We start from the raw sequence: 27,705 nt of genomic DNA, 5'->3' as shown, positions 1-27,705 counted from the left end.
GGCAATGGCTATAAGAAGATTGCAAAGAAGTTAAACATACCAAGAGACACCATAGGAAGCATCATTCACAAATTCAAGGCAAAGGGCACTGTTGAAATGCTACCTGGTCGTGGAAGAAAGAAGATGCTGACTTCAACTGCTGTGCGCTACCTAAAGCGTAGAGTGGTGAAAAGTCCCCGTGTGACTGCTGAGGAACTGAAAAAAGATTTGTCAGATGTGGGTATAGAAGTTTCAGCTCAGACAATAAGGCGCACACTGCGTAATGAAGGTCTCCATGCCAGAACCCCCAGGCGCACCCCCTTGCTGTCTCCCAAGAATAAGAAGAGTCGACTGCAGTATGCCAAAAGTCATGTGGGCAAACCACAAAAGTTGTGGGATAGTGTTCTGTGGACTGATGAAACAAAATTAGAACTGTTTGGGCCCATGGATCAACGCTATGTTTGGAGGAGGAAGAACAAGGCATATGACGAAAAGAACACCTTGCCTACTGTGAAGCATGGCGGAGGGTCAATAATGCTTTGGGGCTGTTTTGCTTCTGCAGGTACAGGGAAGCTTCAGCGTGTACAAGGTACCATGAATTCTCTTCAGTACCAGGAGATATTGGATGAAAATGTGATGCAGTCCGTCACACACCTGAGGCTTGGGAGACGTTGGACCTTTTAACAGGACAATGATCCCAAGCATACCTCCAAGTCCACTAGAGCATGGTTGCAGAGGAAAGGCTGGAACATTTTGGAGTGGCCATCGCGGTCACCAGACTTAAATCCAATTGAGAACCTCTGGTGGGACTTAAAGAAAGCAGTTGCAGTGCGCAAGCCTAAGAATTTGACTGAACTGGAGGCTTTTGCCCATGAAGAATGGGCGAAGATACCCGTAGATCGCTGCAAGACACTTGTGTCAAGCTATGCTTCACGTTTAAAAGCTGTTATAACTGTAAAAGGATGTTGTACTAAGTACTAAGATTGAATGTCACTTGGGGGTTGAATAAAAACTAATAATGATGTGAGCACAGAAAAGACATTTGTGGTTATTTCATTATAAACTTAAGGTTATATTTCTCTGACCTACAAGTGCCTCTTTCATGTAAATGTAAGCAAGATGACTGAATGATCAAAATCAATGTCAAAATGGCCAAAACATTCAATTTCAGTGGGGGTTGAATAATTTTGAACACAACTGTATCTTCATAACACAAAAGTTAAAAGTAAAACTTATGACAATATGTGGTTCTTTGGACCACTATGCCAAATTTAAATCATGTTTCCAAAGGAAAGATTCACAAGGCTATCCTGTTGTATTATTACAGCAGAGAAAAGATAATGGGGAGCTTCCAACTGTTCTGAGTACCAGCACCTCTGTTTAAATATATAGGTCTTTCTTCGCATCAGGACATTTCAAAATTAATTACGGACATACAGTGGTGCCTCGCATTACAACGTTAATTTGTTCCAGCAAAATTGCTGTAGAACGAAAACGTCGTAAAGCGAAAATAAAAAAGCTATTGAGATGCATTAAAACCTGGTTAATGTGTTCCAATCGGCTAAGAATTCACCATCCAGCGAAGATCCTCCATAGGGGTGGCTATTTTTGGGTGCCCGTGCAGTGAAAAAATGGCTCCTATTTTGAGCACCCAGCGGCCATTTTGAAAACCCGACAATCAGCTGTTTTGATCGTTGGGAAGCGAAAATCGGTTCCCAAAACAGGGAACCAATCATCGCACAGCGAAATTCCCCCATTCAAAATGTCGTTTTGCGATCGCTTTTGCGATCGCAAAAACCTCGTCATAATGTGGATTTGTCGTTAAACGGAGCGCCCGTCTTGCGAGGCACCACTGTATATGAAATAAAGGTAAAAATTAAAAACAAAATGCTAAAATGATTAGACTATTTATGATGATTAGTGGGTAACTTCGTGTTATCTCAGACATCTGCTATATCTTTTGTTCATGTGGTGGGGCATAAATTGCATGTACGTAAATGCTGCAAATGACCAAATTTCCCCACAGTCACATAAAATTTGCCCTATATCCAAGCAGCCCCATTTTACTTGATTATTCTCTGATATTCCTACTTTGCTTCAAAGCCTATTAAGTGACTTCTAGAAGGTCCAGCTGGAATCTTGTCCTGGTTGGAGACACTGGCATTCATCCATTTGGCAAGGCAAGTTCTTTTTTGCTCTCCATAGGTTTAGAACAAACTGAACTCTAAACCTAAACATAGATCTATAGCAAACAGTAGATCATACTGCAAAATGCCTCGAAGTTGGAGGTATTCTATTAAAGAACCCAAACATTAAACCTGTGAGGATTTCATGTTAATCTGTATATAAAACCTATATTTTATCCTTTGTGTGATGCTGTAACTGAGTAGCTTATACATTTATCAAAGGCATTGTATCATTTGTTGTTTTCTTAAACAATTCTTCCGTTCACGTTTCAAGTAATGAAACTTTAAAAGGTACAGAGACACAGGTATCTTAACTTTTAATCATTGTATACCATAATCTCTCAGAAAGAGAGGGCTTCATTTTGAAAAGTGCACTGAAATTTTGTAACAGCTGAACTTCCACAAAACACTGGCATTTAAGAGTGTGTTCAAAGGTGGCATATTATACTCAGCAACACAGAATTACATGTCTTAGCCATTTTCAAACATACTGAATATTTTAAAAAGGAATCACCAAAGAGGTACTCATTACTAATGAATAATGTTAGGCAAGCCATTTGTCTCAAACTATTCTTTTAAGATCTAATGTTTATTAGGTATTGCATCATCATGAGCTTGTTATTGTTCTGCAATTCTGCACTTTCCCTTACAAATGCATTTTCTTTCTTCTGTCGCCAAGAGACTTGCTTTAATGGATTACACCATAACACTAACATGGAAATAGCTCTTCTCAGCAAGACATTACAGCTTATATACAGACTAACACTCGTGAATAAAGCATTTTTATATGTTAAGGGAGTTCAGATTAGGAGCCAACTCATCTCACAATAAAGCAATTTGTTTTCCTCTCAGCCTCATTTATACATGTAGTTACACTTCAATAGAAAGCTACCAAATACTCCTTTCCCATTAGCAACTTTGTCAAGCAATATTAATTCATTCTCAATCCATACTAATGCTAATTATTTATACTGATTTTGACAGATTTTACTGCTGTCTCATTTTGGGATCATTTTCTTAGATAAATGCTGGTTTCAGTGTGTTTGATTAACATGTGCACCAAAAAGAATTTCCAAAATCCAGTGCAGAAAATCTCAAAGAAAAACCAGAGCACAGTTCTGACTCGTGTCCTCTGAAGACGCTGGCCTCAGAGGCTGGTGAAACATTAGGAAGAACAATTTTCAGAACACGGCCAAAGATCCCAAAAATCTACAACAACCACCTATTCTTTTCTATTGTTTGTGAAACATTTTTGTATTGGTGTATTATTTGCAGACAAACTACCCAAATACTGAAAAATCTGAATCATTAGTCAAAAAGTCTTGACAAACCTTGGCCTGAAAGAATTAAGTCTGTAAAGGAAGACTAATTCTGTCAGTTCAGCCTTTACTCATCTGACACCGATCCAGTTTTACACCATAGGAATACACTAAATAAATCAATTCCTCACTCCAGCCCAATCCACAAAAGGAAACAGTTCATAAGAATTTACTCTACTACCACTGGTCATGCTGCTGATTACATCTACAATTTACAGTAAAACTGCAATCTCTTTTGGAAACACATGATTTGATCTGGTGAGTACACTAGTGATTTCTTGACAACAGCCTCAGAATGTCCAAAGAATTTCAACTGGCAAGGATAAATAAAATATGGAGGACAAAGCATATCACCCAGTGAATGGAATCACTGGTAAATGAAACAGAAAAATAATAATTAAAAAGCCAGTCAAAACTGTCAGTTTGGAATTTAAAATGAGAAAGAGCAATAGAATTTTATCCTCCAACATGAAGCTCAATCCTTAAATCACCAATCTATACAATTCAGTTTCATCACTCTCCCTTCCTTCCACTCCATTCCATTTCATTTGTATGCTGCCTTTCTCCCCAAAATGGGACACAAGGAGGCTTACAAACTAATTTAAAACAACAATTAAATACACTAGAATTACAAATATTAAATAGAATTAATTTAATTCTATCATTAAAATGCTAAAATTAAGACATTTCAAAATCACTAAAAATATTAGTACTAGTTTACCAAAACTGAGAAAAAGAACCAGCATACCAGCTAGTATCCAATGGTTTGTGCCTAACAAAGACCTACCTAAAATAAAAAGACCTTTGCCTGTTAGTGAATGACAGCTGGGATAGGTTTAACAATGTATTACCCAAACAGGATGTTTTAACTCTCTTCATTTTTTAAGATCTATACTTAAGCTGTAAAGTGTCTTACCTCTGGTAAAGTAGAAATAATGTTGTTCTCCAAATTCAGCTCATCAAGTTTACTGCACTGTGCTAGAGATCTGGGTATTGCGGAGAGTCGGTTATACCTCAGACCAAGACTTTTCAGACGGGATAGATTTCCTAAAAAATAATATAATAAATTTAAAAATAAGAACAGGAAGAAAAACATGTATCATTGAGATTTATTTTACAAGCTTGCCATAAAGGGATTGCATCATATTTAGAAACTCTTACTGGCTGTATTCCCCAGTATCCTGTTTAACAGAACTTACAAGTTGCCGTGAGAGTGGAACTAGGTCACACAAAAAGACACACAAGCATGCACAACTGGTGTCTTCTCCAATCACCATGACAGCTTTTGCAGTAGAGTTCTGCATGTATAAATGCCAAGCAGTACACTAGCAATTAATGTAGGAAAGTATGAACTTGAATTTTTAAAATTATTATTTCTGTTTATCACAAGAATAACACTTCCACATGGTCATCTATGTATGCTCCTAGCTGTAGCAAATTCATAAAGTATTTCACAGATTCAAATACAAAGCACTGAAAAACTAATCAGTATTTCGTTTCGGTATGATGGCTTTCCCTCAAACTTTGTTTTCATTTCTAGGTAAAGGTAAAGGTTCCCCTTGACAATTTTTGTCCAGTCGTGTTCGACTCTAGGGGGCGGTGCTCATCCCCATTTCCAAGCCATAGAGCCAGCGTTTTGTCCGAAGACAATCTTCCGTGGTCACATGGCCAGTGCGACTTAGACACGGAACGCTGTTACCTTCCCACCGAGGTGGTCCCCATTAATCTACTCGCATTTGCATGCTTTCGAATCGCTAGGTTGGTGGGAGCTGGGACAAGTGACGGGCGCTCACTCCGTCACGTGGATTCGATCTTACGACTGCTTGGTCTTCTGACCCTGCAGCACAGGCTTCTCCGGTTTAGCCCACAATGCCACCACGTCCCCATTTCTAACTTCTGAAAATTTTTCTAAAAGCATTGTTTATGGTTCTTGTTTCTTTTTAAATGTTAGTGGGTACTCATTGCTTCCATATATTATAGCACTTTACATATTGAAAATTAAATGGATAAGCATTTTCTACAAAAGCTTGGGAGAGTGGATGTTAACAGCCTTCAACGGCAAAATAATAATAATAATAATAATAAAATAAAGGAGGGCATAAAAATCTCCCAAGTGAGTGGGACACTGGAGGTTAATGAATAAAAAACATACTGCCATCCTCTCATGCTTTCGGCACAATCAGAGGCCCTCACTGAAAACATATGTATCCTGAATGGTAGTACTCCAAGTGTAGGATCCAAATTGGCAAGTCAAACAATTTGAGAATACTGTACATCAAACAATCAGACTTAATGTGGCCTTGTTTTGAGTTATTATGATTTGGCACAGAATGTCCAAACACTGGTCATTCCTGATTCTTGAAACAACTAATGAGATTTGAAATTATACGCAGACATTTTGGTAATGTATCATTACTACTGTTAAGGAAAGAACCTTTACTGGAGCTAAATCAGAATTTATAGATGAGGAAGAAACAATCTATAAAAGAACTATTTCAGAGGCATGCAACACAATTCTTATGAAGCAATTTAGAAGATGCTACATAGTTTTACTTATTTTCAAGTCATCATGCATTTAATTGCCAAATGGTAATTGAGTATTATGTTACCGACCCTGGTTACCTTTGGGAAGGATGGGGGGGACACAAACCAAACAGAAACGCTATTTCAGAAATAAACAATTTTTTCATATACTGTAGCTATTTTGTATTATATTCTCTTACTGAAATGAACCTACTTGTTTGTAATCATGAATATAACTAGCTTTTGTGGAACGTGTTCACTTAGTAACACATAAACGTCTCCAGGCCTCTAAAGAGGAAAACAGATTTAAGAGTGAGTAGCTTGGAAGAAACAAGAGAGTTTGATTTTATTATGTATGATGACTTTAAAGCCTGGGCACCCATCTCCATGCATGCCAAGCAAGTGCCAGGGCTCACTGGTTCAGCCTAAAGACATTTATGTGTTTTACTTGCACAAGGTTAAGACAGGAGCAAGGTGTGGAAGAAAAAATTAATGGGTGTGTGCAATAGATTCTTTGTGCCATTTCTCAGAAATACAGAATTTTAAAGCTGGCAAGAACCCCAAATGTTATTTGAGTCCGGCTCCTTTTTAAGCAAAAAATTCATAATTAAAGCAATCCTGGCAGACAGCCATCCAACTTAAGCAACTGAAACCAACATGGAAAAGAGTTACCCTGGTTCTTCCTAGAGTGGCCGCAAGACCAGATAGGCAGGATATAAATAGAATAAATAAATAAATTTCAACTTGTGAACTTTTTTGTTTAACGTCCATGACATCAAAAAGAATCCGCCTCTGTGACACAACAAGAGCCAGACACCACTGACTCTGATTTTGGCTCTGAAATCTCAGAGAAATGGGTAACTGCTGTTCCACTTAAAAGAGAATTCACACCAATTTTGAATGTTTCAGTCTTCTTAAGGTGTTATTTTTGCCACCAATATTTACTAATAACAATAAACTGTATAGATCAGTCCAATTTATCTGCACTGTTTCAGTAGTCCTCAACTTTTTTTTTGCATCAGGCTTCCTGTTTTATTTCTGAGAAATCACACTGCCTCCTTGTAATGCAGCACCCTTTTAACAAAACAAAAAGAAAGGTTACTTACCTGTAACCATGGTTCTTCAAGTGGATCTCTGCGAATTCACACATTTGGGTTAAATCAACGCCTGTGCTGGAACTTCGGAACCTTCTAGAGCTTTTCTGAAAAAGACACAAAGTTCAGGTTGCCCCTAGCACGCATGCTCCATTCCCTCCCTGCTCCAGTTCCATTTATCCGCCACTGCTAGAGCAAGAGCTCATTATAACATAAGCAGTGACGGATAGTGGGGAGGCCGGGTGGGAATGTGTGAATTCACAGAGATCCACTTGAAGAACCATGGTTACAGGTAAGTAACCTTTCTTTCTTCAGCGTGGTCTCTGTGAATCACACATTTGGGTGACTTACAAGCTAACTTACCGGAAGGAGGGCCGTCACTGCAGGACAGATGTCAAGACAGCCCTTCCAAAACCTGTCTCCTTCTTTGCCCGAAGGTCCAGCCTGTAATGGGTGACAAAAGTGGACACTCTGGACCAAGTAGCTGCCTTGCAGATGTCTGGAATGTCCACACCATGTAGTAGGGCAGTAGATGTTGCCATGGACCTTGTGGAATGTCCTTTAAGACCTTCAGGCACATCTTCACTTGCAAGCTGGTAGGCAAGAATAATAGTGGAGACAAGCCACCATGACAAGGTAGAAGATGATGCTGGACAACCCTTGTGTGGTCCCAAGAAGCACAGGAAGAGTCTTTCAGATCTCCGAAATCCTTTGTCCTGGAAACATAGTATGCTAACGCCCTTCTAACATCCAGGGAATGGAGCATCTTTTCAACGTCAGACGAAGGATCAGAAAACAAGGTAGGTAACGAAATAGGCTGATTGAGGCGAAAGTCTGTAAGAACTTTAGGCAGGAACAAAACATCTGGAAACAACATAACTTTGTCCTTATAGAATTGCAAGTAAGGACGACCATACCTTAGGGCTGCCAACTCACTTGCTCTTCTAACAGACGTCTTTAGGGAAAGAAACTTAACATCACATGAAGCCATAGGCTCAAAGGGGTGCTTCATGAGTGACTGTAGAACCAATGTAAGAGGACCATTGAGGTACTGGGGGCCTTGTAGGAGGACGAATGTTGACTAGTCCTTTTAAGAAGGCTTTCAATGTAGGATGAGAAAAAAGACGTGAAGATTCTGAGTCCCTAGGTTGGAAAGAGACTATTGCGGAAATGTACAGTGGTGCCCCACATAGCGACGTTAATCCGTTCCGGATTAATCGTCGCTATGCAGAAACATCGCTAAACAGAATGGAAAAAGCCATAGGAATGCATTAAACTTCATTTAATGCGTTCCTATGGCTCCCAAACTCACCGTTCAGCGAAGTTCCTCCATAGCGCCGCCATTTTCGCGCCCTCGCTAAGCGAGGGCAGGGCGCAAAAACACTTGCAGTGGCCATTTTGGGCATCCGGCGGCCATTTTGGAACCGCCGATCAGCTGTTTAAAAAAACATCGCAATGCGAAGATTGGTAAGCAAAATGCTTACCGATCATTGCAATGCGATGTTTTGCCTATTCAGAACATCGCAATGCGATCGCATTAGCGATCTAAAAAAATAGATCGCTATGCAGATTCGTTGTTAAACAGTGTTCTCGTTGAGCGAGGCACCACTGTACACTTTGAGGGTCGACAAGGTAAGGCCGAGATCAAAACGATGTTTGAGATAAAGGAGCAAAGTCTGTAGGGAGACAAGAGAAGTCTGGAGATTTCTGGCAGTGGCAAAACAAAGGAAATTATTCCACTTATATTTGTATAAGAGGATAGTAGACTTTTTTTGGACTTGTCTAACACCTCTTTGATTTCAGGCAGATCCTCCATGCAGCCAAATGGAGGGAGTCCAAGTCCGGGTGTAGAACACTCCCTGAGTCCTGAGTCAGCAGATGTGGCAGCTGTGGAAGACTGAACACCTCGGTGGCCAACTCCTTCAGAGTAGAGAACCATGGTTGACGTGGCCAGTATGGTGCTATGAGAACTGCTGACAACCTGTGCTGTCTGATCCTGACTAGAGATCTTTGGATCAGAGGGATCGGTGGAAACAGGTACAGAAGGTGGTCCTGCCATGGTATCATGAAGGCATCTCCCTGGGAACCCAGGCCCCTGTCTGCTCGAGATGAGCTCCCCAGCCTGTGGGGCTCGCATCTGTTGTTACTTGTGCAGAGCGTTGCAGAGGTCGAAATGGGCTCATTAGTAGATGAGGTTGGAAACCCCACCACTGTAGTTGTCTTGCCAGCTCTGGGGTGACTAGGATCTTCTTCCTTGGATCCTCTAACATTGGGTTGAAATGATGGAGAAACCAAGCCTGTAGCGAATGCATTTTTAGCCTGACATGTGGTAAGGATGCTGTAGTTGAGGTCATGAGACCCAGCTGATGTTGTGCATGATGTGCTGACACCAGAGGAGGAAGTTCTACCAACTCTAGCCGGTAACCAAATCTGATGATGTTCAGTACCCAATTGTCCTTTGATATCTTTTGCCAATTGTGGTAAAATGGGGCCAGCCATGTATGATGGTCCTGAAGCAGAGGGTTGATGCAGTCAAGGGTACTGCTTGGATTTCTTGTTGGGTGGGCGATAAGATTGATGCTTATGTGATGTTTGCTGTTTGTAGGGTGGAGCGGTAGAAGACTGCTGAGAAGATCTACCTTGAGAATCCCTGTAGGCTTGTAACTTTGAGAAGCTTGCTGATGATACTGCTGCTGGGGAAACTGCCTTTGCCATTGTTGTTTTTGGAAATGAGGCTGTTGGTGAATGGTGTAAGATTTAGCAGTTTTCTTACTTTCATATATGGACTTGAGTGACTCATCAGTCTTCTCGTTAAATAAACCCTTTGTGTCAAAAGCCTGTTCTTCAATTTGCTTTTTCACGTCCTCAATAATGCCAGATGCCCTGAGCCAGGCGTGGCGTCGAAGGTTTATGGCAGAGTTCAATGACTTAGCTGCAACGTCTGTGGCATGTCTTGCCGCTAAACGTTGGTGCTTGGACAACGTCATAGCCTCAGCATGAGCATTTAAACACTCTTGTCTAATATCCTCAGGAGCAGTCTGGAGTGTTGGAAGTACTTTATTCCAAAGGTGCTTCTAGTATGCTCCCATTGCTGCCTGGTAATTGCAAATCTTTAGCAGGAAAGATCGGAAGTTGTAGATTTTTCTACCTAACACATCCATTTTTCTGCCCTCTTTATTGGTGGGAGTAACATGTGGTCTCCCTGAAGCTTTAGAAGCATTCACATGGACAATGACAGAGTTGGGAGCAGGATGTTTAGACAAGAAGTTAACTTCATCTCCATGAACTCTGTACATGTTTTCAGTTCTCCTAGAGACAGAAAGAGAGGTAAGCTGGTTGAGAACAAGCATCCATAATCAGAGTAAATAGTTGGCAAATGTAGTTGAGGCTCAGTGGCTGAGAAGACTCTCTATCAATGTCCCCAAAAATGGGATTATCTGTTGGAGGAGGTGGTAGTTGTGTTTGCATTTTCAAAACATTAGCCATTCTAGTCACCATCTGTGAATAAGAGGAGAAATCCTCAGAGGGAGAGGATGGATGGGGATTCCCCATATCTGACTCGAAGGAGTCCGCCTCCACTGGTGACTGGGCTTTCAAAGGAGAGAAAACCTCCTCATCTTGATTAGAAGACACTTCACAAAGCTGGTCATCTTCCTCAGATGGAAGTCTATGTACAGCAGTTTCAGCTAAGGATAACTGAGGAGTTTGTTGGGCATTTCTGACCCTCAACGTCGAGGTGGAAGAAGTCTTTTTAGAGGCCTTCATATCCAAAGCAGGCAGAGTATTATGAGCCTGTCAACGTCGCCGAGGAGAAGGTGAAGAACTCAAGGTCGAAGAGGAAGAATAGCGCCTCCTTCTGTGCCTGCGGTAACTGGAAGAGGAGGACAACATCGAATCAGTATCATAATGTCAATGTCGATGCTTTGTCCTCCTTCACCCTGAACGACTGCATCCAGATCATTGATGCCTGTGTCTCTTTTGACATTGGGAATCCTCCACGTCAGAATCACGATGATCGGAGGAAGAATGCTGCCTTTTCGACCCTTTCTTGAGAGGAGGGAGAGCTCTCCTCGGAGAGCAAGATGGGGAGTGCGGAGTTTCAGTCACCCGGCCGGCAGATGCGAGGCCAAGATGGGCAGAATGAGGGCTGGATAATACAGCATCCTCAACTTTATCCGGACTGGGCGAATGCCCAGGCTCAAGTGGTGCCTCAGGTTGCTGTGAGAGTGGCGAAGATGGAGCCGCTTCAGATAGGGATTCGTGGTCCCTTGAGGAATCCTCCAAAATGGGTGAAGGCAGTGAAGGTGTAACAGGTGGAAGAGAGGTGATCTCTTTAGCCTTGGACTTCTTAGGCTGCCCAGCCTGTTTTTTAGCCTTTGCCATGTCTTTGGAAACAGGCACCTTAGATGTAGAAGGAGCCTTCTTGGAGGGACCTGAGGTGGTTTTCTTAGATGGCTTAGATGACTTGGAAGTAGATGTAGAGGGGAGAGACACAGTTGTCTCAGAACGAGGGGTCCCTGAAGGATTAGAGGAAGTCTCCATTTCAGAAGGTTGGGTTGAAAACAGAGTCTTTTCCCAAAGATATAGCTTAAATCTCTGTTGGCGCGCTTTTACAGTAGCCTTGGTAAACTCTTTACAATGGCGGCAAGTAGATGTATTATGTGCGTCCCCGAGGCAAAACAAACAAAGATTATGCTTATCATAAAATGGTAACTTTCTGGAGCACGTCTTACATTTACTGAAAGGGCCTGGAGGGGACATAAAACAGTAGACAGAAGGCTATAGGAGCCTAAGTTCTCACAGTAATCAGGAGATAAGTGGATAATGGGGCCTCCCACCGAGGTGATAATGGCGCTTCCCGCTGAGGCAATCAGCCTGGCAAGCAGGCAATCAGGCAATCCACAAAGCGTGGGAAAAACCGGTCAAACAAGAGCCAAAGTCCATCAGGCAAGAGAGTAGTCAAAGCAGTCCAAGTTTAAGGGGCAATAGAAGCAAAAATAGTCGAAGATACAGTCCAAAATCAAGCCAAAAACGATTGAAATAGAGAGCTCTGTCCGAAACGTTCCGAGCATAATGGCAGAAAAAAAGGTACTGGAGGCAGGGAGGGAATGGAGCATGCGTGCTAGGGGCAACCTGAATTTTGTATCTTTTTCAGAAAAGCTCTAGAAGGTTCCAAAGTTCCAGCGCAGGCACTGATTTAACCCAAATGTGTGATTCACAGAGACCACGCTGAAGAAACTCAATTAGTAATTTAAACTTGTAAATAAACTTAAAAACCTAATAATATAGCTTAAATTACACTTTGTGGTACCAAGTTGGGAAACAATAAATGTTTAAACATATGAATAAAAAGTAATTCTAAAAATCTCTGACTTGTGATTCCCTTGGAATTCCCATGATCCCCATGGAGGGTTTCCTCAACTGTAGAAACCAATGGTTGAAACAAGAGGAGTCTCCTCACTAATTCAACAGTTATTTTGTAAGAGGTGCCTTTCCCCCAACCACACAAATACCAGCCACCTCTGGAAGTTATGGGACCAGCAACTAACAGTCTATTTCCTCTTATTACTCATGAAACCTTGTAAAATCAAGCTCAAAACATCTAGGCAGGCATCCAAAAGTCTGTAGTTGGAACTGAGCTTATGATCCTGCTAACATGGAACATTCTGTGGCAGGCATTCATCAGAAGGTACCCGATTAATCAATGTCTTAAAATCACAAGCACTGGGTATAGCTGGAAGATCAAATGCTTTATTTGTTTAACTAAAAACTGCTCCAGATAAAAGATTTCAGACTTGTGTACAGTGGACTAAATCAATTATGTATATACTACACTGTATGATAGATAAGCTTCCAATTCTGGGCACCATAAAATAAATCAAAACAAAACAAAATAAAATCCCAAATTTTATCAACTCCTCCCCCACCACCAAGAGAAAAAAGAAAAGGAAAGGAAAAAAAAGAAGAGAACCAGAATTTTGAAGTTGTCAATACAGATCAAAACAAGCAAAATAAGCTATACTAATTCTGACGACAGAGAACAAATATCTTTTTTTCTATCTGAAAGGTCATTCCTATTTTGTTTTATACTAGTGTTTGGTTTATCATTTGTTTGCGTGTTTTATATTTTAGCTTGTTTACCACTCAGAATATTCCATATGCACTAATGGGGCGGTATAGAAATGAATCAAAACGAAATGAATGAATCAATGAATAATATAAATTGAACTATGCTCCATCACCTAGCACAATATGAATAATCTGGAAACAAGGTTATAATGACACTTGTAATCTCTAAGACAAAGTTTTCTTCACAATACTTTTTGAAACGCATCTAATGAGCTTGCCAGTATATGTTTTGAAATTACAAGACTTTAGTCATACATTCTCCTTTTTACCCTAAGCATATCTTTCTCAAAAAAGGAGATTATAAACACTCCATCCATCCCAAAGTAAACAAATCATATATAAGTAGTTTTGAAATAAAAACAAAGACTGAACTTCTGTGCCTAGCTAATTTAAGGAACAAGCACATAAAATGTAAACAAGATTTAAAAGACACACAGATAGAAAATGTGAAAATTTAACTTTTACTCCTTGGAAATAACAACTTTCTGGTGCTACTTTCAAAATTATCACTGAAATTCAAATCATTTAAAATAGAAGTTCTAAGACTAGATTCTGCAATATTGACAAGTAGCCTAGAAAGCAAGGAGGGACTTTTAAAAAAAAAAGTTGATATGCTTAGCATTTAGCAAAGAGATGGCTACCTGAAGATTTTTCTTTCGTGTGTGTGTGTGTGTGTATATATATATATATATATATATATATATATATATATATATATATATATATATATATATATATATATATATATATATATATATATATATATATATATATATATATATATATATATATATATATATATATATATATATATATATATATATAAATTTTTTTATAAAACAACAAAAAGATAACAAGTAACTCTTTAAAGTGAATGACATAATTGTATGAGCTGAGAAAAAAATCACAAAATTCACAGAGAATATCTGAGTAAATGCTGTATGACTGGTCACAAGAAAACTATAAAATTATCATACGTGATTGTACATACCACTGTACAAACGGACATAAATTGCAGAAAGATATAAACAACTGTTATTTATATAATTTTTAATATAATTTTATCTAGGAATCCTCATTCTAAAGACTGTCTCAAGAAATTTTTAATTTCTGAACATGGAGCTATCTACAGACAAAAGAGATCGGAGAAAACTTGAATACTCTTTTCACTAAGGAGGTGCAAGAAAATAGATGTTAGAAACATCCTACCTATAAGCACTGTAAATCAATAGAACAAGCCAATGCAGCAAAAATTATTGAAAAAGGAAGTAAAATGAGTTTTAACAGCAACAAGGCTAACAAATCTGTCTGAATACAGTATTCCAGAATTTTAATTTTATGACTCTTGATTCATTATATTCCATGTCAAATTTTCCAACTACAAAACAAGGTACAATCCCAAAACAAGCATTCAGTATAGTGTATATTAATATTCAATATTATTTGGGAATGGGAAGGAATGATATGTTGACAGACATTAGCTTACAGTCAAATTCAGATTCAAAGATACACCAGTTGGAGCAAGGGTTGAATATGCAGAAGTCTCTTATGGCAGCACAACTGCTCTCGTTCCAGCTAATCTCAAATCTGCCAGTAAAACTAAATTTGCTGGCACTTTTATTCTGGCTCAGATCAGATGGCAGAAGAGCCAAATAGCAGGCAAAGAATGAAGGCAATAAAGGAACTAAATCACTGTAGTAACTTCCAGCATCCCTAGGTTGGGAAGAGTTTGGATTCAACACAGCCTCAGCTAGCCTGATGTAAACTCAGATGGCCCTCAATCATCTTGATTATTTAGAACTGCCCATTAGGTGACCAAAAAAAAAAAAAAAAAAAGGAAATTGGCATTATCAGTAACTACTGACCAAAACAATCAAATAGCTTCATAGGACCTACATGTACAGAAACTGCTTCTAGACGAAGAATCAATATAAAAGGCAGAGAATGGGTTCCATCTCTAGGTCTTGTGTGTGAATTTTTTTGCTTTCTGTATAGCTGGAAACAAAATCCTGAACTAGATGAATGTTGGTCTGAGCAAAAAAGTGTTATTCTGTTCTTGCAAGTACTATCCAATCCCCATGTATTTTATCAACCACTCTGAAAATAGATACAATTTTAGATTTTGAACTACATCTTCCTATCACAGATTCTTACACAAAATCACCACAAGCAAACATAAGACACAGTAAGGAAGCTACAAAAATCAACATAGCACAAAACGTTTTAAGATGAAAGTTTGATTTTTGTCAAAGTAAGCACATCCTGTAAGATAGCACTTTGTTTTATATGCCAAAGAACTGATACTTTCAGCTGATCCTGTGTTACAATTATTAGAATACCAATCCAATTGTAGCCGTGAAACACACTCTTAGTACTGCTGCAGCATGGTTATCCAACAGCAACACAAAATCCATACAGAAACACACAACACTCCAAAGGGTGGCATAAATCAGGTCCCCAACCCCTGGTCCACAGCCAGGTGTCGGTCCGTGGCCTGAGCCGGACCGGCTGCAGAGACAGACTTCCTGCCATGCCCCCCGCATGCACTCACCCCCCTCACAGCTGATTCGCACTTGCATGTGTGCTCCAGGGGCAAGTGCCGTGCATGCGCATGAGCTCAAGCGCACCCAGACAAGCGGCACACTGCCGTTTGCACATGTACATAAGTGGGGCCCCCACACAAGTGCCGCACTGCCATCTGCACATGCGCATAAGTGCTCTCTCATTTGTGAGAGAGGAAGTGTGCGTTTATTCATGCATGCACACGAGCGCGGGGGTGCCCTGCCTTCCCCAGCTGGTTCGTGGGGTGAAAATGGTTGGGGACCCCTGCCATAAATGACAAAACAACTGAACATTACTCCCAACTTGTATTTTAGCTTATCAAAGTAATCAAAGTGGTTCATACAAAAAATATGGAAAATATAGTGAACCATCACCACTCCAAAACCAAAATTAGCAATACAAACAGTCCATGGGATGGATATTTATTTCCTCACTTTCCAAGAACTAGGAACATAAAACTTTGTGCACTCTTAAGAACTAATCACTCGCGTTTATCCTTCCTACTACATTTTCCCTTCTGTTCTCATAAGATGAAAGACATTTCTTAAGATATAAATTTAAAATAATTTCCTTTAATTCTATCACCTTCTATAATAATCGAAAACGGTCCCTCCCATTGAGAACATGACTAACATGTCCCTCAAAGAAAACATCATTATATCCTGTCTTTTCAGGGTAACAAGATTTTGGCCAATGACTTAAAATATCTACCCTTATTTTTTTCTCCATTTTTTAAACATCAAAGGTAAAATCTGATGAAAAGGATACTTGAATACTTTGGTGTATTTATAGTTGATCCTAATAACTTGGAACAATTTCCTTAAGATGGAAGAATATAACATAGATTTTTACAAACATACTACAGATCGTGCACTATGCTGCACTGTATATTCTTGGTTCTACTATATAGCATGGAATAGCTGAGTTTTAACACAAACAATTATTTTAAAAGTTAAAAGCATCTGACATGTGGAATTTCTGCACGATGCATAGAATTCCCTGTATCCATGGGGTGACAAATGACCAAGTACTGAAACAAATGAATAAAGATTTTAAAAACCTCATTAAATGCATAAACTACAGAAAGCTGAAATATTTCAATCACAAAGTGCAAGGAGAATTTATTAAAGATCTGATATGTATGCACCACATCATAACTGTTCAGGTCTTCCATATCCAAAAGCAGGACAGTCATGCTGATATCCATCTGCTAGTACCAGAGACACAAGGTGGAGAAAGAAAAGTATTGTCTGCCCTTGGATTCTGTATTTTGTTTTTTGTTAACAGCATAGCAACATACAGTCACTTCTTTATATAGTTATGGTCCACAAACAAATCATTTTGTTTGCTTAAATTCAGGAAATGAAAAGACTGTACGCACCTAGAGTGTCTGGAAGGTCCAAAAGTTCATTGTGCTGTAGGTCAAGTTTGGTGATCTGCATGCAATTTCCAATCTCCTTTGGAAGATGTTCAAGCTGATTGTGTGCTACATCAAGCGTTATGAGGTTACACAACTCACCTGAAAATGCATAAAGATACATGTGTTACAAAAAACCTATCATAGGGTCTAGCACTAAACAGTGATTACAAAAAAAATCATTTTTAAAGCACAGATTACTATTTCAGTTGTCAGCTAACACTACAGATGCAGCACTCCAATGTGAGAATCTGAATCTTCTTTGTTCATCAAAACTATCAGACCAGAGTCAAGTTTTCACAAAACAGACTATCTGAAAACTACAGGTCTTTTCTTTTTCAGGCTTCCTTACCTGAGAAACAATGTAAGAGTAATAATGATGTAGTGTCCTAGATGAATCAATACTTTTTACTTATTTCTTCCATGTTGCTATCAAGCCCTATTTAGACATTACAGGGGAAATTAAGTGGAGGGCTAAAAGTTTGCAGGCGTTGAGAATATGAAGGAACATGGAAGTTTAACCCCCTTGTCATACCCCATCCTTTCTGCAAGTCAGTGAGATTTTTGTTATGAATGTTTGAAGAACAGGTTCATCTGGTTTTGTTTACAAAATACACTTAACAAGCTCTTCTTCAGAGGAGTCTGATGAATTTCTTGAAGGGCAATGTGGGAGGAAAGGCTTATGGCTGCATCTCTGTCTCCATAACCCATTAAGTCCTCTGCATACTCCCAGGCATAGAACCTGAACAGAGCTTGAGCTGGTTTCTGTTGCAACTATTATTTCAAATGCTACAGAATCATAAAACTATTTGAGCTAACAAGCAAGAACAAAAACAAGACACACGCAAAATAAAAATTTTTAAAAACTGCTTGGCCACCTATGAAACTAAAAGATTTATTTCTATGAGAATTATTATGAATTACAATCTACAATCCATTAAAACTCATACTGAAATAAACCTGTTAGTCCAACAGGAGCCACAATTTTTTCTCTCATTTAGTTTTTGGTTCTGCTGATGCTGACTAACACAGCTATCCCTTTGATCTGACATATTATTTATAAAGGCAGCTTCCACTATACTGAAATATTTAATATGTTTAAATCATGGGAAGGATGTTCAAACATAATGCCTTATTCACTTATCTAGAAGACAAGTCTTGCTGACTTCAGACACACTTACCACTAAGAAGTTAAGGACAGGATTTCACTGTTAGGACTTCCTTATTTAAAATTGTTACAGTGGCTGAAATTCTATTGCTTAGCATAAGAAAATGTAAAATGTTCCGTTCCTTCCTAACTCGGATATGAACAGCCACATTTTTCTCAAATGTTAAGGTTCCACCATCTTCACAGGTGCTTTTGGTGGGGACACAGGAGAGGGCCTTCTCTGTTGCAGCCCCAGATTTTTGATCACCCTTCCACAGGATGCCAGGTTGGCCCCATCTTTTGCTGTCCTTTCATAAGCAGGTGAAGGCCTTACACTTTAAGCAAGCTTTCTTTTAATTACTGGCCACCTAAGTGGGGTTCTTAAATGGATTCATGTGCCTTACAACTTTTAATGTGTTTTGATGTTGCTTCTGTTCATCATTTTTTACAGAAGTTTATTAAAAATCTTTTTTAGTATTTATTAAATTATTATCTTTCTATCCTATCTTTCTACTGTCTTCGAATGATGTAAACCAGAGGTCATCAACCCCTGGTCCACGACTTCGTGCCAGTTCCTGGCATGAGCCAGACCAGGTCACGAAAACAGATTTCCCTCTTCCCCCCAACGCACTCCCCTCCCCACAGCTCCTTTGTGCGCACCCGCACATGCCAGTGCCAGCGTGAGCGCTCCCTCACCCCTTCACGCATGCGCCCGCATGCGCAACGCAGCTGTGGGAAGCGGAGTGAGTGCAGGGGGGAGGGGGGAAAGTCTCTCTTCATGGCCCGGCGGCGATGGGGATGGTGCAGAGCCAGAGAGGAGAGGGGGGGCAAGCAAGCATTTATGTCTACAGCAGGAAGGGAACAGAGGTAGGACTTCTGCCGGTAAGGAGGCAGAAAGAATGTGTATGCTGGCTTGGGGTATTCTCAGATTCAGGTTGGGAACCATACCCCATCTGCAAAGTTTTTGCCATGCCTCCGGCGCGCACACGCTCCCCTACAGATTCACTGTGGTTCCAGAAACACTAATGTAAAGAACATGGTTTAAGATCCAGTTTCTCCAGTAATAGTTTGTATAAAGTAAATAAATTACATATGTGTCTGTTTGATTTCAATATTCCCTTAAAGGAAGGATTTGTTGAGGTGATCATTTCACCGGAAATACGCTGGAACTAAAGAGAAACACAACTAGAATACTGGTGTCCAATTCCAAACAAAACTAAATTTCAAAGACCTGATGTAATCTATTGTCAAAAGACATCTGGGCAAAGTGGGGACGAAAGACATACTTCATCTGCTAGAGCTTCAGGATACCTCTTTGGAGTAAAGCAAAATCTAGTCAAAATTGCAAAGTACCGTATTTTTCGCTCCATAAGACGCACCTCTCCATAAGACGCACCAAATTTTTAGGAGAAGAAAACAGGAAAAAAAATCTGTTTTCTTCTCCTAAAAACTGGTGAGCCTTATGGAGAGGTCCGTCTTATGGAACGCAACCTAGGACCCTTTGGAGGCTCACCCTGCCCCCCCGGGGTCAGAGGGGCCAAAATCACCACCTTCTGGGGCTCTTTTGAGGCTTGGAAAGCTTCAGAAGAGCCCCCAGAAGGTGGCAATTTCGCCCACGCTGGCCCCATGGGGGGTGGGGGTAGCGTGGCAAGGGTCGGAGGGAGCTTTCCAGACCCTTGCCACGCTACCCCCACCCCCACCCCCCCGTGGCGAGCGCGGGCGAAATAGCGACCTTCCAGGACCTTTTGAGAGGTTTTCAAGCCTCTCAAAAGGTCCTGGGAGCTGGCGATTTCGCCTGCGCTGGCCCCGTGGGGGGTGGGGGCAGCGTGGCAAGGGTCCGAGGGGGCCTTCCAGACCCTTGCCACGCTACCCCCACCCCCCCACGGGGCGAGCGCAGGTGAAATAGCGACCTTCCAGGACCTTTTGAGAGGTTTTCAAGCCTCTCAAAAGGTCCTGGGAGCTGGCGATTTCGCCTGTGCTGGCCCCGTGGGGGGTGGGGGTAGCATGGCAAGGGTCTGAGGGGGCCTTCCAGACCCTTGCCATGCTACCCCACCCCACTCACCACTTCCCATGATAGAAAAGAGTTTTTTAAAATTACAAAACAAATAAACTATTAAAAGGATCATAGAGAAATGAAAGATAAAGCTGTTAATGAAATCTCACGGCAGCAAAGAATAAAAAATGCAGAACATTAGTGATGTCTAAAAGCCTAGGGAACTTTGTGCACCTGGTACTGAAATTACTGCATAGTAATTACTATTTCAACCATGGAATTCCCCAGGCAGTGCACCACCTGCCTTACTAACAATGAGAATAAATGGTGAAGATTCAATAACTACTGAAATGATACAAAAGATAATGTTTCCCCTGTTTAACTACCAGTTATGTGGGACAGAAAAAAAATTCAGTCATAATTTTCCCACAGAAAATTTTCCATTTCTCTAAAAACTCTTTCACAACATTCACAAGTAAGAACTAAAAAGTGTCAGTACAATATTAGAAAGGTCTGAAAGTTTCAAAGTTCTCTGAGTCTGCAAAGTCATTCTTGTACAAAGTCATTAAACAAGACTCAAGCCAGAACCTAGATTGGTTCTGCTGTAGCTCTTATGAAATTAATGTTTTTCAGGTGACACTACAAAGTGTTTGTGAGTATAGAGACATGTTTTATTGATTTGGAAACAGAATAGTAATTCTCCATTCACATAACTAATCCAAATTAAAATCAACATGAATTTATTTTTTTTCTTTGCATGTCAAACCAAAACTAATACTAAACCTTTGGTTCATTATTGTTTTACTTTAACCAGGTACACCAGTGGTCCAAACCATACTGGTTGTCATGTAAGGTCTCCGTAACTTTCAACTGCTAATTGGGCTAATAACAAGGTGTAAGAGTACATATCAAATGTGTATTTTGAGCCTGCAACCAGGTATATGAACAAGCTGGCCCCCCCGAACCTCATCAGTAAGGCATAGTTATGCAAACCTTATTCAAAACACCAACAAGATTCTGGCCAGTGTCTTATCTCTTTTCTTGAAGTTTTTCAAAATACTGTGTCTCTAACTACACTGACTCTCCACTTAAGGTTCATAGGGTGATGGAACCACTGGGTTGAGTCCTGCTCAAATTGCTTAGCCACACTACACTGTTGATCCTTGAGTTGGCAAGGCCATGAGAGTCAAATGGGGTTATGGCTAAGTTAAGCTGCCTGTTCCTGATATCTCCCCAGTTTAGTCTGACCTGTCTAAGCAGTGCTTTCAGGAAGTTCCAAAAAAATCCACAAAATTAAGTGCTTTTGACTATCACACCAACCCTGCAAGGTAGAATTGCCACCATACCCACAAAAAAAAAATCTGTGTAGCTGGTCAAGGCAAGACCTAGTTTTAAGTACCGCAAACCATTTTAGCCAAAGATCCAGACAACTGAACAGAGAATTTGTTTATATTTTATTAAAGATAGTGAAAAAGGAAAAAGTTTCAAAAGGCTTTTAAAAGACATCAAACATATTCTGGAACAAACAGTCAATTAACACCTGAGCTGGGAGCAATAAAGAGTAAATACACAAGAAAATAAGAAAGCTAACTAAACTACTTAAAACGTACATACTACTGTAGCAGCAGCATAATCTCCCAGCATGGCATAACAGGGCAGCAATTGAGCATAGTGTCTCCTAAGAGTTAACTAAGACAACTAAAGTAAGTTTGGAACTGCTTTTTATAGCATATTCATCGCCTTCCAGACCAGTGCTTCCCACAGTGCTGGCTAGGATTTCTGGAAGTTGTAGTCCAAAAACATCTGGGGACCCAAGGCTGGAAAGCACTGTTCTAGATCTCTCAAGATAGTCTGCCAATCAGCCTTCAAATTCCCTCAAATAGTCAAGACAAGAGCAGGCAGGCGAAGAAGGTGCACCACGGGGAACATCCCACTAATCACATGTCTTTAAGCTCTAGAAACTTCCAAGAGGTCCTGTGTAGGTGCAGAACAACCCAAGTGTGTGCATTCACAGAGGCCACGAAGAAGAATCTGAATTTTCTGGAATTCCCCAATCCATGTTTCCCCAATTTCTCAGTTTCTTCACACACTGTCTGCAGATGTGTTTTTGATTTAGAAATCAAGAATGCAGACCTGCTGAGAATTAATGTGGTAAAGCTAAGAGAGAATAAATGTCCAAAGACCACAGGGGTGAACTTCATGGTTTGAACTCAGTTCATCCCAGTTCTAGTTCTAGTCTGATATTAACTACTGTCTGAATTCAAATAAGTATTGGTCATTGGGACACTAAAAATTAGGGTTAGCAAATACAAGTCAAATATCTTGGTAAATTTGATTATGCTCCTAAGGCATTGAAAAAATCATCCACAAAACAGCAAAACTTACAATTTGACATTTTCTACAAAACTCACATTGTTAATATAAAGTAATCAATGAGAGAAAGAGAGAGAAAACACATTCACCTCTTCTAGTTTGAGGAAAGCCCAGTTCTTCTAAAAGAAAATTTACAGTATCATGTTCATATATGCTTCTCATATAAAAAGACAGATACAGTAAATGTTCAATATATGAAATTTATCCTGGCAATTATTTACTTGGTGAAAAAAGAACCATGAGCATAAACCTTACATGCAGTACAGATTTTTCTTCACTGGTTTAATTCTCCTAACTGGGTGTTCTGTCTCTCCCTTTAAGCAGATTGAAAATTCTAAAATCCTTTACATCATGACAAAATCTGTAGCAGATGACAGAAGGAAAGGATAGAACATTTTCAGGCTATGCAAGGAAAAGAACATTATAAATAAGAGGGTTTTTTAAAATGTTTCTTTAATAAGCATTTATTAAAACTGTCCTTTTTTATTCTTTTTCTAATTCCTATTCTCTCTCTTGTAAGTTTTCTGCAGCTTATTCTTACACTGAGTAGCAGCTCTGGTATCTGAACACTCTCATCTGCTGAGGTGGAAATCCAGTAGCAGGATTCTGTAGCCAAATTCAGCATCTCTAGTGTCACCAGTGTAGATCTTTACGTCATGCTGGACTTTGGAGCAGTGGGTCTCTCATATTCATACCTATATTACAACCTAGTAGCATGACAGTCCCTTCTTTTCCTTTTCCATATGAGAGAGAAGAGCCGGATTTCTAAAAGAACAGGGACGGTTTAGGGGCTGACAGAAGCATTTAGACCCCAAAGCCAAATAAACAGCAATATAAACTTCTTCCTTCTTCTATCCACAGCAGTAGCCTTCCATGCTATCTTACCATTTCTGCTTAAATGGCACATTAACCAGAAATATTATATCATAACTACAGTTATACTGCCTTCTACTGAAAATCTCAAAAGGTGTCTCACATCACTTTAGGAGATGGCACCGGGGTTTGTGTCTATTTTTCTTTCATTTTCCCAAACCAACCCACATTTATTATTTGTTAAGGCATCTACCTTTTGTCTCTTTAGGTTCTTAAACATGCTACTGAAATAGGAATATTTAATAACCTTTTCCAAAAAAAATATATCTGGAAATGCACAAGATAAGTACTGTACTGAATAACAAAACTGCTGAGCATGAAAATGTAAACCAAATGTGTGGGGTGTCTCTAATAATGAACCTGTTAGCACAATATTCCCAAACTAACCACCCCAAACGTTATTTCACAGAGAAAGGAATACATAAAATAAAATAATAAATATTTTAATAATAAATATTATAAGAGTGAGCTAAATTCACTCAGAAATACTCTCATGTGATGTTTCATACTTCTCATGCTTGGTCTGTGACTCACTATCATTTTGCACATTTCTATCCCACTCTTCCTTTTGCTGCTTCAACTGAACAAGAGTTTCCTAAGGAGATATAAAACATAGGTGGTATGTTTTTTCAGAGAATACATAGCTTTCAGCACTACTTGTTATCAAGGTTTCCCATTTTAACCAGAGGATAACAGAAACTACACAGCCAGGGGGTGGGTGGGAGCTCTTTGGTGGCATCATCTGGGGTTACAGTGGCTAACAACGCCTACTAGTCTTATGACAGCTGCAAAATAATCAAAATACAGAGCAGAGCTCTAGGAAGTCTCAACCCAGACCTACACAAAGGAAGGACTATTTTCGAGAGGATGTAGAATATGATAGTAACTTATAATTTTAGCTGAAGTCCTAAATTTCAGCCAATAACATTACTGCTGAACACTGGAGATATGTGCACTGCATTGCCAATGTTGTCATTTTGTTCCTTAAAATTCATCCAGTCAACAGTCACCTGTTAGGTGAGTAGCATCTTTGTGAACAGGGAAGGTTTCAGTATTATGACTTATAAGGAAGGAGTTGGAAAGCTCTCCAGTATCTATAGATAATTCACAGACTTACTAAACAGATCTTCTAGTGATAAACGCACATTCTAATTGTCAGAGGACAAGCTGACTTAACACACATCCCATTTATTCAATGGTGCTAGCTGAGACTAACAACTCAGCCACCCCCACACAATCTATCTATATATTTGCATATATCACAAAGATATCTCACTGAGAGGTTTCCCAAAACTCAAGTTTTCTGAGATTCTTTAAGAAAACAAAACACACACACAAAGGAAAGGATTATCGTTAGAAAAAAACGACAGTGGTAACAAATGGGGGGGGGGGGGAGAGACAGTGTAACTAGTTAGTTTTCAAAAGCAGCCTTCTGAACTTTGTGCCTTACTAGTACAGGGCTTTATTTGTGCCGAAAGCTTAGAACTAAATTTCCAAGCCAAAAAAAAAAAAAAAAAAGGAACTCAGTGGCCAAAATTCCGTTAGTATAGCATCATACTAGGGTAGATCACTATATCAATAAGGATTTGGAGAGTCAACTCTCATCCATAAGCTGTGTTTCTTAGTATTTGAAAATCAGCGCAACATGCAATTAATTAAGTCAATACAAATTGTATTAATACTCCAAGTACTGCCCAGTACATAACAGAGGAAAGCACAATGATGTCAATAAAATTTCTTCATTCTGATATTATAATTACTGTTAAAACCAGACATATAATCATGCCAGTAATGAAAGACAGGAAGTATCTAAAGATCATGTGCTTTCCAATGCTCAACACACAGAAAAAGATGTAGTACTGTACACAATTTGAGAATTAGGCTCTTACCTATTTCTGCAGGTAGCTGTTTGATTTTGTTCTCTCGTATGCTTAGCATGATAAGCATTGACAAATTTTTGATATCCTTTTCCACAGTTGTGATACGATTAAAGCGTAGATAAAGTGTAGTAAGGGAAGTTAGCCGGTACACCACTGGAGGAATTTCTCTCAGTTTATTGTGCCGTAAATCAACCATGCGAAGTTGCTTCAAGTTATCAAGAGAGTCAGGAAGGCTGGTGAGAGAGTTCTCATTCAGGGCCAGTGTCACCAGATTCACAAGGCAGCCTACTTCTGGCGGTAAGGACTGAAGTTTGTTTCCATATAAATAAAGTTCTGTTAATTGTGTTAACTCTTTGACAGATGATGGGAGCAAATGTATAGACCTCTTGGCTAAGTCCAAGCGCACTGAATTTTCTTCCCGACATTTGTTTAGCTCTTTGATCACTTCGGCATTGCTGGATTTTTTACGGGCGCCTTGAGTTGGATTAGGTCGTTTTATTGTATTGTCCACTGAAAAAGCCACACCTGGCTGTGCACTACTGGAGTCCTTCTTCCCATCTTTGGCTTCTTTCCCTTTGGTCTTAGGCTCTCTCTCTTTGCTCTCTTTCCCAAATCCACCCGAGGCCTTGGCTTCTTTCTCTCTTTCTTTTGCTGAAGAGACTTTGGGCTCCTTCTCTTTACAGTCTTTTTCTTTTCCTAGATTACTACTCATGGTTCCTCAGTATATAACCAACACCATGTAAAATCTAATTTAAATTTTAGCTAACAAAATTCATTCACTGTCGAAGAAAAAGGAATCATTCAAATGATTCATTCATTGCTGAATGCATGGAGATTGAACACACAAAAACCTTAGCTAAAAGCAGGAAGCTTGATAGCATGGTAGCCATCTGCTACATGATGGTTTCAGAGGTACTATTTCTCAGCTTTGATATCAGAAGCAGCAGCAGCTGGAGCTCAGATAATCAGAGGTTTTTCATGAAATGCTCTGTAACAAAGACAGAAAAAGCAAATATGAATATGTGAATACTTTCTCAGATCACATTTTGAAGATTCACATTGTGAGGAAAAAAATGTAAAATCATAACACACAACCAATTTTTTAAGATAAAAGGAAGATAAAAATAAGATATGTTCTTTCAACAAGTACTGGCAATGAATTTTAGGCAGAACTAATATAATTCAGAATTTTAAAAAAATCTATACTTCTAAAATCAATCCATTTACTGAAAAAAATGTCAAGGAATTTTCCCTGTTTTCTTCTAGCTGTCCTTTTCTCACTTGTCAACATACTGTCATGTTCTTTACATTAAATTTGCAATACAGTTGGACATTCAAAAGTAGTACTTCAGAACTGAGACACATAAGAGATCTTACAACTTTGAAAGTATGTAAAGAAGTAAAAAAACTTGGAGAAGGAAAAAACCCACTTGATCACCTATTGCAAGCATTGCTGCATTTCTGAGACTCTATCAGGGGTCTCCAACCCCTGGTCTGTGGCCCGGTGCCAGTCTGTGGCCTTGGCAGGACCGGGTTGCGGAGACAGATCTCCCACCCCCACCTCACACACACACACCACCCCACACGCTCAGCCGGCCCACCCGCACACACGCGTACCCTGCCCCTGTGAGCATGCCCCACCCCTGCAAGCATGCTCCGCACCACCCGCACATGCGCACAAACGTGCCCTGCGCCATCCACGCATGTGTGTGAGCGCCCACCCCATGAGCACGCCCTGCACCATCCATGTATGCACACAAAGTGCCCCGCACCCGCAAGCACACACTGCATCATCTGCGAATGTATGTGAGCACACCCCACGAACACACTTCACACCATCCGTGCATGTGCACAAGCGCCCCCCTCTGCACACAGAACCCTATTAAAGGCCAGACAGAATTTCTCTGCTACACTCTTAACAGAGGTACGTAATCATCTACATGCAATGACAAAATACACAATGAACATATCAAATCCTTGGGACAAACAACCATATTTACATTCTATTTGAGACATTCCAGAGACACTCTGATTGGTCACTGCCGAAGATCAGTTCGGAATGCTGAATCCTGATCCAGAGTTGTGTTTCTGTACAGTTTTAGTACAGAATTCTAGTGGGGGGAAACTTATGCAACAGTACCTACGAAAGGCAATTATCTAATATGTAAGGAAAAGAGCAAAGTTACCAGACAAGCTATAATAAAACCTATAGCCCCTGGTGACAGGAAGG

At 39.9% G+C, this 27,705-nt stretch overlaps 2 protein-coding genes across 6 annotated transcripts in view; one reads left to right on the top strand and one right to left on the bottom strand.

Annotated features, from left to right (window-relative positions):
• BBIP1 (BBSome interacting protein 1) overlaps positions 1-27,705 on the top strand; it is a 394,683-nt gene that overhangs the window by 291,016 nt on the left and 75,962 nt on the right. The gene's annotated exons all lie outside the window — the stretch shown is intronic.
• Positions 1-27,705, bottom strand: part of SHOC2 (SHOC2 leucine rich repeat scaffold protein) — a 94,730-nt gene that overhangs the window by 22,361 nt on the left and 44,664 nt on the right. For 4 of the 5 annotated variants that reach the window (XM_020779843.3, XM_072995552.2, XM_072995553.2 and 1 more), the window contains 3 exons: positions 25,485-26,463; positions 17,174-17,311; positions 4,401-4,531 (listed from right to left, as the gene is read on the bottom strand). In XM_020779843.3, the coding sequence (XP_020635502.1) occupies positions 4,401-4,531; positions 17,174-17,311; positions 25,485-26,187 (972 nt within the window). In that variant the 5' untranslated portion in view covers positions 26,188-26,463. Of the gene's footprint in view, positions 1-4,400; positions 4,532-17,173; positions 17,312-22,977; positions 24,088-25,484; positions 26,464-27,705 lie in introns of those variants that run through there. The other variant, XM_078389508.1, reaches the window with a different exon arrangement.

This window comes from Pogona vitticeps, chromosome 3, assembly GCF_051106095.1.
Source record: "Pogona vitticeps strain Pit_001003342236 chromosome 3, PviZW2.1, whole genome shotgun sequence".
In the NCBI taxonomy this organism is placed as follows: Eukaryota; Metazoa; Chordata; class Lepidosauria; order Squamata; family Agamidae; genus Pogona; species Pogona vitticeps.
Note: the sequence above shows the minus strand (reverse complement) of the source record. Positions and strands in the feature narration are given on the sequence as shown.